We start from the raw sequence: 13,649 nt of genomic DNA, 5'->3' as shown, positions 1-13,649 counted from the left end.
CCACTTAAAATATATATTTTATATCTTTTTTAATAACATGCATACTGGATATTGTTTAATAATGTTGTTAAAATGTAAAATGTGATTAGTAAACAAACACCCCTAACCTCAAAATTTAAATTATATCACGAATTCAGAGAATCTATCAATGCAATTGAATCAAATATATAACAAAATTAATTATAAACACACATTTTAATTTTATTATATATCAACAAGCGTTTTCCATGTTTAATATACGAATAAAATTGATGAAAGTGGAAACAAATTTTCTTCCCCATAAAGGCCTGAGCAGAATAGAATCATAACCGAATCGTAACCGCAAACGTAACCGGAATAATGAGTTAGAGAAGGATAAACAATATGTCTACCCTTCTCTATCTCATTCTTCCGGTTGCGTTTGCGATTACGATTCCGGTTACGTTTCTATTCTGCTCAAGCCTTAAGAATAACATTGTGTCGTCTGTTTGTTGTCCTTCCAGGCCTCTGACGTCATATCTTGAACTCGAAATATCTCGATGAACTGAGCCTAATTGAAACATCGATGTTCTACGGAAGCTTCTACGCGCCATCACAAAACCAAGTTTATGCTCGATTCATTTTAGCCTAGAAAACTAAAGAACCGTGTGTGATTTCGCTGTTTCCATGTTTGACGTGAAAAACCGCGAGGTGGTTCGGGTGTTCGGTCGTTCGCACGTTCGCAGATTCGACAATTTGTTCAAAGTCGTGTAACATTGTCTTTTTAGTTATATTTATTGATAAAAGTAAATACAATTTTTTTACGTAATTTTTTGTATTCTTTAACATTTGCATACTTGAAATTAATTTCTTCTTAAAATTTGTAAGAAATAATTATCTGTTTCTGTTTACCTCTAAATTTTAGCAAAGTTGAAAAATTTAGAGGTAAATAGAAACAGATGATTATTGCGATTTAATGATACCCAAATTTTTTACTACTCTATAAAACTATTCCACGGAAGTGAAATAATAACACAATACACAAAAAACCCGAAAGTATTGCGATTTAAAAGAAAAAACTTATGTTATTGGTGAAATATAGCAAATATGTTTCTATTTACCCCAGCTGACGCTAACTAATTTCTTTATTTTATAATTTCCATTAAAGAAATAAAGAAAATAAATAAAGAAATTAAGAAAGAAATTTCAAAGAAAATTCTAGAAGATTTTTATAAATTTAAATCAAATAATTTAAATTTTTTCAATTGAAAACTTTCATTATTATATTGTCAAAAAATAAAATTTATAATCTTTCAAATTTTAATTGTTTTAAAAAATTGTCTTCAAATCATTCATTTTTAATAATTTTAATAAAGATTTAAAATTGAATAATTTTAAAACATTTTCTTGAGAATTCTCTAAAACTCAATTATTCTAAAAAATAGAATTGTAAAAAACTCTCGTCGCAGCAATTAACACTTACAATTACTTCAATTTCAAAACTATTGAAATTTGAGTTTTTAATATTAACTATGAGTACATTTTGGAAAATTAAATTATCTTCATAATACTTTTATCTATAAAATTTACCATCAAATGCGTTTCCAACTATTATAAAGAAGTTTTTCGACAATTCAATTATTTTTTTCACTATTATAAGAAACGAAATATATCATGTACTATATATAATAAAAATTTTTAATAAATTGGCTGAAATTCATAAAAAAGACTTTAGCAATTCAGACAGACATTCAGTCAGACATTCATTTTTGTAAAAAAATTTGTACATAAATTTATGTGTCAGTGATTGTTGTAAATCAAAAATTTGTTAGTTACATTCAATATTATATTAAGTATTAAAAAACAACATGTTTCAAAATAATTTGGACTGATCCCTCTTCATAAAACTTTGTTTATTTGGAAGCGTTGTTTATCATGCTTATCAAATTCTAAAGCTGTCAAAAAGCAATTTCTTGGCGGGATGACTTTACATAGAAATAAAAAAACCCCGCACGAAATTACACAGGATTATTAACATCCTATTAAATAATTGCTTCTCTCTAAGCATTATACATATATTATTGTAAATAATATAAGATAACCATGTGAAAAGGAAGGACAATTATTATGTAAAATCTCACGTGCATACATACTACATAACCTTATATTAAAATAAATCGATTATTTATTTATATTTATTATTACATAAATAACAAAGAAAAACACCAATCCACCTCAAAATAACGATATTTTCTACTCAAAATAAAAGCAAAAACTTTATTTAATTGCAGACATAATAAAATCTTACATAAAATTTAAGAATCGATATATCAACGTATTTACTTTTATCTATAAATATAACTAAAAAGACAATGTTACACGATTTTGGACAAATTGTCGAATCAGCGAACGTGCGAACGACCGAACACCCGACCTCGCGGTTTTTCACGTCAAGGCGGTTCCAGAATAGGTGCAAAAGTCAAGTACAAGTGCAAGTCCAACTGCAAATCCCATGAGTGCAAGAGAGATAGATAGACTGCCTATCTCTTTCGCACTCATGGGATTTGCACTTGGACTTGCACTTGTACTTGTACTTGGCTTTTGCATCTATTCTGGAACCGCCTTCAAAGACATGGAAACCAGTGTTGTCAGATGCCTATGGCGCTTTCCCCCTAGATGGCTAGATATTTTCCACTAAAAATAAATTTTTTCCACAAAAAATTTTTTTCCCGAATTTTCACTACACTCTAAATATGAATCAGTGAAAATTTCACTGAATTCAAATCAGTGCACAGTGGCCGATTTCCCGAAAAACCTGGCCAAAAATCGAAAAATGATACGGTTTCAATCAAAATTGGTATACCCATGTTTTTTGGGCTTCTGAATTCAAATTTTACATTGGTTGTGTCAAATTCAAAATGGCGGATCCAAAATGGCCGTTTAGATTTTAAAAAACTTTGCTAAAAATTAAAAAATGGTACGATTTTAACCAAACTTAGTATACTTACGTTTACTGGGTTTCTGAAATCAAATTTTACATTTGTTTTATCAAATTCAATATGGCGGATCCAAAATATTTGCTGGTATTATAAAATTGCGTATATGTGTTAGAGTTTATTTTTTTTAAATTACAGAATTTTAGTTTAAAGCGAATGCGAATGAAGAAAAAGTCAGTCTTTCACGTTCAGTTGCACCGCCGGCCGGTGCAACGCGCTGTCGGTAAACCGCGCTGGGTGAAATAAAAAGTGATACCAAAACTGCAGGGGCAGCTTGGGGCAGCTGATTTCAATTAAAATGAATCAAAAATATATTCTAGTTTATGATAATACCAGGTAGGGCGCGGATATCGGTGGATTTCACAACTATTTTCATGATTTACGTTGATAAAACAATACAAAAATCGTAGCCATGAATAGCGATGTTTAATGTCATTTTTTAAAAACTGTACGTTTTAAATGTGATGATAAATACATTCAACCTATTTCATACACCTTTGTTAATAATTCCCAAAAAAAGATATTCAAAAATCTGCTGTATATTAGTATATTTTCACTATTTTAACTGTGACGAAAATTTATAGTTATGAAACGTTCTGAGTAAATCTCTGGCAAAGATCACTTTTACTTGTTCACATAATAAATTGGTGATAAAAAAAGTGTAATTTTTTTCGCAAAATTATGCAGTGAACCCTCCTTTATAATATTCAATAATAAAAAGTATGAATTTCTAAAAAAAATTTTTTGACTTTTGGCCAGGTTTTTCGGGAAATCGGCCACTGTGCAGTGGCTCAGTTTTCTTTAATTCACCAATGCAATTTCACTGGGAATCAGTAAAAACCATTGATTCTCAGTGAAATTCCATTGGTGAATTAAAGAAAACTGAGCCACTGATTTGAATTCAGTGAAATTTTCACTGATTCATATTAAGAGTGTAGAAAAATAAAAATAAATAAATAGAAAACGTAAAAATTCTTAACTGAACGCAAAATTTAAAATTTTCGACACTAATTATGCAAAAGTTATTTAAACTTAGGGGTCAATCCATTATATTTCGACTGAAGTCGTCGCTGACTAATTTTTAAAAATTATAATACTTTACAGGAATGATTTTGAAGTTATCAAGATCACGAAATGAAAAGAATTTTATTAAAATTTTAATTATTTATTGCAAAATATGAATTTAAAGTTTATGAGGTGCTGAAAACTGTCAATTTTTTAGCCATTAGAAAATATGTAAAAATACGTAGAATTTTACGTAATTTTTCATTTTTCTCCAAGAAAGTTATTTACATTTGAAAATAGTGAAAATAAGCAAAGTGCCAATTTTTATTGCTTTTTATTTCACATTTATGAAGAAAAAAGGAAAAAAGTGCTAAGAAAAACTAAAAGTTAGTCACAGGTACTTTATATTTGGTAAGGTTTTTTTCAATTTAATGACTTCTCTTTCTCACATTTAATAGATGAAATTTGCAAATTTAGGTTATTAGACAGGCGAACTTGAAAATCATATTTTATATATTATTTCACATATTTAAATAATTACATCAATTGATAATGATAAATTTATTCATTCTTAGTAAATTACAACAATTTTTTTTTATTTTTATGGTAAATTCTGTTTTTTTTTTGCATATTTTCTAATGGCTAAAAAATTGACAGTTTTCAGCACCTCATATACTTTAAATTCATATTTTGCAATAAATAATTAAAATTTTAATAAAATTCCTTTCATTTCGTGATCTTGATAACTTCAAAATCATTCCTGCAAAGTATTATAATTTTTAAAAATTAGTCAGCGACGACTTCATTCGAAATATATTGGATTGACCCTTAGAGAATAGTTTAATAAAATTTAATATAGTTCAAGGTAATAAATATATAACAATAATGATAGACATTTTTTTGAAATTTCATTTATTTAAATATTAATTCCAGTTACAATTTATTTATAAAATTTATGAACTTAAGAACATGGAATCGACATTGCATTAATAATTGGGATCAGAAATCACGCGAAACTGACCCAGCCCTGAGCCTTCTTGTGACAACCATCTTGGTTTTTTATCTCTTTCTTTTGTATATGTTAGAGAAACACGGAATGAAAACATGGCCACCACAACAAGGCTCTCACCAGATGGCGTATCGCAGTATTAAGGCCAACGCAGAATAGGAATGTAACCGGAATCGTAATCGCAAACGCAACCGGAAGAATGAGTTAGAGAAGGATAGACATATTGTTTGTCCTTCTCTAACTCATTCTTCCGGTTGCGTTTGCGATTACGATTCCGGTTACGTTTCTATTCTGCTCAGGCCTTTTCAGATCCCAATATAAACTTCACGAATAAACTGTACTAAACTACGGAAGCCTGTACGGCTCACGAGCGTCTCGGACGCAAGTGGCAGTGTTTCGTACCACAAGTGACACGAAGTCCGTCCAACTTGTGGCAAGTTCGTTAGTTCGTGCCACTTGTGGAAAGTGGATTTTTTGAAGGGTCATTCACAAATATGACAATTCCGTTGGATCCTTTTGCCGTCTATTTCGTCAGTGCTTTTCATTTCAAGTATAATTTCATCCGGGCAAGTCCGTTTAATGTTTTTGAATAAAAATAAATTTGTTATTTTTTAATTGAAAATACATGTAAAAGATTACATTTCAGTGTTAACAAATGATATTGACATCTTTATTAATCTTAAATATTCATAAAAATATACTTTTGATTTTAAAAAATAAAATCCTCTTCATGTATTTTAAATTAAAAAATGACAACATAACCAAAAAATCTTATTTTTATTCTAAACTAAGAAAAATTAAAAAAAAACTAAGAAAAAACTTCCGCTTAATTCTTAGTGGAATCCTTAGTTTATTAATATGTATATTTACGTTTGGAAGGAGTATTTATGTGTGAACTATAAAAAGTTTGTTCGATGACATTTACTAATATGCTAATATTACTAATATCTTATAAAATTCATTTCTTCTTCTTCACATGAAATTGAAATGAAAAGCACTGACGAAATAGATAGCAACAGTATCCAACGGAATTGTCATATTTGTGAATGACCCTTCAAAAAATCCACTTTCCACAAGTGGCATGGAGTCTGTCCAACAAGTGGCACGAACTAACGAACTTGCCACAAGTTGGACGGACTTCGTGCCACTTGTGGTACGAAACACCGCCACTTGCGTCTGAGACGCTCATGAGCCGTACAGGCTTCCGTACTAAACAGCAGTGCATGGCTTGGCATGTAGAAGAGCATCATTTCTTATAGAACTGTGTGACTAATTTTGATTGACCCAGTCTGAACATTTGTTCAATCGCCATCAGTGTAACCAATCTAATTCACTTAAATAGTTTAAACTTAGTGACCACACTTTTAATACTTCAGATACAATTTACGTAGAAAAAATTACATTTAGGTAAAAACACTAAAAAAAACCAGTAAAGAAAAAAAAGATACTAAATTTCCTACTAAAATATTTCTCCTACTAAAAATGTTACTGAAGGACCAAAATCTTACTAAATTTAGTGGGAAAACCACTAACTTGGCAACACTGATGGAAACAGCGAAATCACACACGGTTCTTTTGGGAACGGTGGTCTAGTAACAATCTAGTAACTTTGACCCATTCTCTCCCTCCATTTTGTTTTTTCTACTCTTTCTAACCTATTAATTGAAGAGAGACAAAGAAAGAAAATGGAGGGAGAGAATGGGTCCCCACCAGATGGCGTATTGCAGTTTAGCCGATCCCATTAGTTTTCGAGGCTAAAATGAATCGAGCATAAACTTGGTTTCGCCTCGTTAAGGCCTTTCTCCAATAGGAACCTAAACTTTTGCGTTGCGTGACTGACGCGTTGATTTTAGCATTGGTTGCCAATAGCAACCGACGCAATGCATACGCAACGCAAGAGTTTAGGATCCTATTGGAGAAAGGCCTTTACGTGGTGGCGCGTAAAAGTTTCCGTAATATGTACCTCGTAACTCGAGTGAGTGCTTAGTGGTGGCGCATAAAAGCTTCCGTACTATATACAACCGTGGTGAAAGAGCAGAACCGGGGTGGTTTCGGTCTCATTATATTACTCCATGGTCAACAGTTGTCAACAGATATGTCAAAGCTGAAGGTTTCAACATTTTGTTTTGTGTAAATAAAAAAGGCAAGGTGATTTATATTATCAGAATTGGTCGTATAAGTTTTCAATTTCTCATTTTCAATTACCAATAACGAAAGTCACTGAAAGGTGTATCAATTCAGTAAAGAGAATAGAAGACTATTATTATTACACAAATGTTTTATGTTTTAAATATTTTCTTTTCTCCTAAAATACGCTTTGACAGTTAATTTTTTATATAGATGCTGAATCAGGTTTCTATAACTGATTAAAAATTTAAATAAAGGTTTAGAAAAATAATTACAGAAATGTTTTTTTGGGATTACAGAATGTGATCCATTTTCTAATTTTCTCTTATTTTTTAATTTAATTGCACCATGTTTTTACTTATTAAAAATTGCGTAAATGATTTCAAATTTAATACATCGAATCGTTTTTAAAAATCCTTTCAAAATTTTATGAGATCTAAGTTATAATTAATTATTATTTTAATCAACCATAAATTCAGACTCAAAACTTTTCTTTATCTTTTCAATCTATACTAATATAAATTTATTTAAATATAAATTCATTAAAAATTCAGTAAATCACAATTTTTATTATTACAGGCCTCGGATTATACTACAATTTTCTACTTATTATAATAAGATGCGCCTTTTTCGACTTTTTATATATTTTTTACAAAATTTTTAAGAAGTGACTATTTCCCCCGTCAGAGAAAATACATTGACTGACAAGATAAGAATTATAGTTTATTTCTTGTTAGAGAAAAACCATGGTTAAAAAATACTGGCAAAATAAAAAAAACTAATTATTTTGCCTGCCAGAGAAATAATACACTGTCTGAACGAAACAGGGTAGCGATTATGTATTTTGATTTAACTTTGACGTCAAAGTCATTTTCATTTTGACTTAGTAGTCAAATGTCATTTTTCGTAGTTTTACGTAAAATGATTGTTTTGATTTGTCAAATTGTAATATCCACAATTTATTTAGGAATTAAATTATAAAAAAGTAAAGTAAGTAATTTTAAACAGTTAAAAAAGCGGTATAATTAAGGAATTTTTAAAAGATTAATAATTAGATAAAAAATTATTTCTTCTGTCAACGGTAAGTATTTTTTAATGTTGAAACCAGGGATATGTTATAATTGTTTTGAATAATGCCTTAATTTCATTTTTATAAATGTAGTCAGAATAAAATAAACTAAAATATCAAAAACTAAAGAAGAAATTATGTCGTTTAAAAGATAATTCAACACATATAAAATTACTTACATTTGACCGATGAAATATTTTTTTCCTAAAATAATGTTAACTTAAATTAGTTTCCTACTGTTTTGAGCAAATTGACATTTTGTACATAATTTATTGATGTAATTTAAAATAGAAAATGCTGAACATAAATTATTATTAAAAATACTCAATTTTTTGGCATAATGTAATTGCAATTAATTCCTAAACATAAATTCAGTAACGAGACTGTTATTTATATTTGTGTAAATAAAAATTAACGATTAATTTTATTTAAACTGTAATTAATTATATATAAATAGTAATATTTAAATAATTCTTTCAATTTTTCCTCTTAACATATGTAAATGAATAAATAAATAAAATAATATTAATGTTTTAATTATATTTCATAAATTAAAGTTTTTTTAACGTCTTACTTTTACTTAGCTTGTTAAAGTTAGGAAAGTTTTTTTAAAAATCCTTGTAATGCTGTCTTGATCTTTTTAAAATTACTTACTTCACTTTCTCATCATTTAATTCCTAAATAAAGTTTTTATTCTTAAATTTTTAATAAAGGGAAAAAAGTAATTATACTTCAAAATTGTGGTTATTACAATTTGACAAATCAAAACAATCATTTTACGTAAAACTATGTAAAATGACATTTGACTACGAAGTCAAAATGAAAATGACTTTGACGTCAAAGGTAAATCAAAATACATAATCGCTACCCAGGCGAATTAATATAATTAAATAATTTCGCTTGTCAAATTAAAAATGTGTCATAAAAAAGCAGGCTTCACAGTGTTTCCCCTATTTTTCCTCTATTTTAAAAAATTCCCCTTTTTTTCACTTATTTCCCCTATTTTATGTTGAAACTCGAATAATGGGATGTTTCATAAAAATCCAAATTTGAACCAAAAAATTACAAGCCTCCAGGGTTGCGTATGTAATATACCTCAGGTAAATAACATAGAGTTTTTTCGTATATTACATATGTAAATTACCTTAAATTTTTCAAACACAATGCATTTTTTTATGGTGGGGGTTATTATACGTATTTTACAAATGTAAAAAACCCATGTAATGTACGTAAAAAACTCTGAGTTACGCGTAACTGTGCAACCCTGCAAGCCTCAGATTGCACGACTTTTTCAACTTTTTTTAATGAATGCAACTATTTCGACTTATTTTTATAAAATGTGATTTTTTTGAACAAAAGATATTTTCATCAAAATTTTTGGAAATTTGTATTATTTAAAACACATTCTCAGTACCTACCTACAAATTTTTCTAAAATTAAGTTATAGTCTGAATCTTATAAAATGATAATATAATGTAAAAAAATAAATTTCTTTAAATATAGAATTATTTTATTATGGGGTGAAAATTTCCCAACTGGGCCACCTACAACTGACTTTTCAAATTTAAAATATTTTTTTTCATAATCTATTGCAGGAAGCCGAATTAAAAACATACCTGAAATGCGTTTTTAAAAAAATTAATTTTTTAATTATTTATTAACAATTGAATATTTTGTTACCTTTCAACTAAATTTGCAATTACTCCGTTGCTTGTTAATGAAATTTAATAACATTTGGTGAGTATATAGAAATTTATGTCTCTTTGAAATGCAATAGAAATTTCAATTAACCTTTATTGATTATGCAAAAAAAATTGTTTATTTAATAAACAAATGAATATTTAAACTATTTCTCATATGTTTAGGAAAAAATTTCAAAAACGACATAAATCTACACTTTCTCAACTTTAATGAAGAAAACAAAAATTTTAGTACCTTTAAAAAATGAGTGAATTACGCGAATTTGAAGAGCGACATGCAAGCGCTGGAACAGCCACCACTGCCGCGCGCTACTACGCGTCGAAGCCTATTCTCTGTTATCGAACGATACTAATTTATACTAACATAATTTATACTAATACTAAATTGGCTAAATAAAAATTTGGTTTAGAGAAAATTTAATTAAATAAGAATTTGGTTAAATAAAAATTACGCTTAAATAAAAATTCGGTTAAATAAAAATCCTGCTATTGAAAAACGTGGTTCTACGTTAAAATAATTTTCTAAAATTCAAACTTAGTACACATTAAGCGTCCAAATTAAAATCTTTTCAATGAAATAACAAATTCATAAAACTAAATTTGTTCTGATATTTATAAGAAATAAAAATTAATTTTTTAAAATTATAAATTAATTATTAATTATTAAAATTAATTAATTTATGAATTCGTTATATCATCGAAAAGATTTTAATTTGGACGCTCAATGTGTACTAAGTTTGAAGTTTAGAAAATTAATTTAACGTAGAACCAAATTTTTTTATAGCAGAATTTTTATTTAACCGAATTTTTATATAACCAATTTTTTAATAGAATTTTTATTAAAACCTAATTTTTATATAACCGAATTTTTTTAATAGATTTTTCATTAAAACCTAATTTTTATTTAACCAAATTCTTTTTTAATTAAATTTCCGCTAAACCAAATTTTTATTTAGCCAAATTAGTATTAGTACACTACCGTCCGAAATTGTGCGAACTCTGCTTTTTCAACAACTATAAAACTGTTCAAATCTTCAAAAATATTAAAACTAAAATTTTTTCCTCTTTATTTTATTAAAGTTAATAAAATTCTGAAAGAAATTACACCTTGACAAAGAGAATATGTTAATTTTTCAATTAGATATCTAAGAAAAACCCAATTTTCAATGTTTTTACTATTTTTTTTATTTCTCTGGCAAAAATTAATATTTTTAAACGTTCTTAGGCTCATTGAAATCGTATTTTGTTATGCAATTCAAATTATATAAAACAATTCATGTACACATTCTTCCCTAGCGTATGCAAACCGTGAAAGTTGGCTCATAAAATGTCAAAAAATTGTGATTAATATTTATATGACAAAAAATGATCAGTAAAATGTATAAATCTTAAATTTACTTACATAAATCAGAGAAGTTTAGAATGATATATTTACTTGATTTTTAAACATTATATTTTATTGTAGAATTAAATTTTTTGACATTTTATGAGCCAACTTTCACGGTTTGCATACGCTAGGGAAGAATGTGTACATGAATTGTTTTATATAATTTGAATTGCATAACAAAATACGATTTCAATGAGCCTAAGAACGTTTAAAAATATTAATTTTTGACAAAGAAATAAAAAAAATAGTAAAAACATTGAAAATTGGGTTTTTCTTAGATATCTAATTGAAAAATTAACATATTCTCTTTGTCAAGGTGTCATTTCTTTCAGAATTTTATTAACTTTAATAAAATAAAGAGGACAAAATTTTAGTTTTAATATTTTTGAAGATTTGAACAGTTTTATAGTTGTTGAAAAAGCAGAGTTCGCACAATTTCGGACGGTAGTGTATAAAATAGTATCACTAGAGAAAATTTTACATTGGAATGTAAAATTTTCTCTAGTGATACTAATTCTTTTACTTGAAAATAATTCAATGAATATTCGTGTTTTGAAAAAATTCTCAGCAACCAGTTCTAATAAAAAGTTATATGATTGTTAAATAATAAAATAAAGGAAAAATTTGATATTCAAGAATTCTAGTCATAATTAGATAACAGAGAATAGGTTTCGACGCGTAGTAGCGCGCTACGCGTGGCAGTGGTGGCTGTTCCAGCGCTTGCATGTCGCTCTTCAAATTCGCGTAATTCACTCATTTTTTAAAGGTACTAAAATTTTTGTTTTCTTCATTAAAGTTGAGAAAGTGTAGATTTATGTCGTTTTTGAAATTTTTTCCTAAAAATATGAGAAATAGTTTAAATATTCATTTGTTTATTAAATAAACAATTTTTTTTGCATAATCAATAAAGGTTAATTGAAATTTCTATTGCATTTCAAAGAGACATAAATTTCTATATACTCACCAAATGTTATTAAATTTCATTAACAAGCAACGGAGTAATTGCAAATTTAGTTGAAAGGTAACAAAATATTCAATTATTAATAAATAATTAAAAAATTAATTTTTTTAAAAACGCATTTCAGGTATGTTTTTAATTCGGCTTCCTGCCATAGATTATGAAAAAATATATTTTAAATTTGAAAAGTCAGTTGTAGGTGGCCCAGTTGAGAAATTTTCACCCCTATATAGATTTGAGCAAACTGTATATTAATTCTTTGTTGAAAATCAAATAATTTATGTTTCGGTCAAGTTTCAATATCCAATATTATTGAAATTCTATCTTATATATTATTCAAATATTAAAAAAATTGATGTTGGCATAAAAATTGACAAAATTACATTGCAAGGCATTATGAATGAAAAAAAATTTAAATAGGAATCTTACAACAAAAAGGATCAAACATTTAATGACATTTGTGACTGAAGTATTACAGAACATTTGTAGATTTGACATAATGTTATAATTCTAGATCTAAAAGTTATTAATAATTTCTAGAATAAGACAAGCATTCTGTTCTAGAAATGTCATGTAATAGTCTTTCAGCACAGTTCTAGAGCAGAAGCGGGACAAAATTCCTAGAACATTTGTGACATCTATGTTTTAGTACTCTTCTAGAACATTTGTTACAGAGTAATTTAAGAACAAATTTCCGGATTTATACTATAACAAAAAGAGAATATTGTTCTAGAAAGGTGACATAATATTGTTATATCATAATTCTAGAACAAAAAAAAGTACAAAATTTCTAGAATATTTGTGATTTAAATGTTTTATAACACTTATGGAACTTATATCTAAGAACATTTCTGGAACGAAAAAATAAAACAGTTATGTTACATATTAGGAACATTGTTCTAGAACACTGTTACTATTTGGTTCTATAACTGCTACATGTTATTGATGGCACAATTGTTCTAGAACAATGTTCTTTAATTTTAATAGAACAATTATAGAACGAGTTTGCTGGGATGGTTCTTTTGTTTTGTTATATTCTTCTATTGGTATAGATTCAAAAATGAATGAAGAATCTGGATGTGAATTGCAACAACTAGTGCAGGAAGAGGAGGGTGAGGAACGATCAAGTCAAGGTGGAGAAGTAACACCTCCATCAACTCCTGCAAGGTCATCAAACCGACGAAATAAAAATGACGCACAAAATTCTTCAATTTCTGTAAGATTTAATTTTCTTATACATTTTATACAAGAGAAGTAAATTAACAAAATTTGATAAATTCATTTAAAATTTTTTTTTTTGAAAACATGATTTCTATACCTAATATAAGTTCTCCATATAAATTATTTTTTGAAAAATTTCAAAAATGGATAATCAGGTTTAGTTAAATTGTAAAGTGATCGATTATTTTTTAGTGTATATAAACCGTTCACCGTAAAAAC

At 27.5% G+C, this 13,649-nt stretch overlaps 1 protein-coding gene across 9 annotated transcripts in view; it reads left to right on the top strand.

The window, feature by feature from the left end:
- Positions 1-6,953: 6,953 nt before the first annotated feature.
- Positions 6,954-13,649, top strand: part of LOC127277002 (coiled-coil domain-containing protein 28B) — an 81,313-nt gene continuing 74,617 nt past the window's right edge. For 6 of the 9 annotated variants that reach the window (XM_051297783.1, XM_051297787.1, XM_051297785.1 and 3 more), the window contains exons 1-2: positions 6,954-7,111; positions 13,262-13,425. In XM_051297783.1, coding sequence (XP_051153740.1) covers positions 13,270-13,425 — 156 coding nt within the window. In that variant the 5' untranslated portion in view covers positions 6,954-7,111; positions 13,262-13,269. Of the gene's footprint in view, positions 7,117-8,903; positions 9,008-9,180; positions 9,265-13,261; positions 13,426-13,649 lie in introns of those variants that run through there. The other 3 variants (XM_051297779.1, XM_051297782.1, XM_051297780.1) reach the window with 3 other exon arrangements.

The sequence above is a fragment of the Leptopilina boulardi genome, unplaced genomic scaffold (genome assembly GCF_019393585.1).
Source record: "Leptopilina boulardi isolate dan_hultmark-lab unplaced genomic scaffold, ZJU_Lbou_2.1 LbouV2_162, whole genome shotgun sequence".
In the NCBI taxonomy this organism is placed as follows: domain Eukaryota; kingdom Metazoa; phylum Arthropoda; class Insecta; order Hymenoptera; family Figitidae; genus Leptopilina; species Leptopilina boulardi.
Note: the sequence above shows the minus strand (reverse complement) of the source record. Positions and strands in the feature narration are given on the sequence as shown.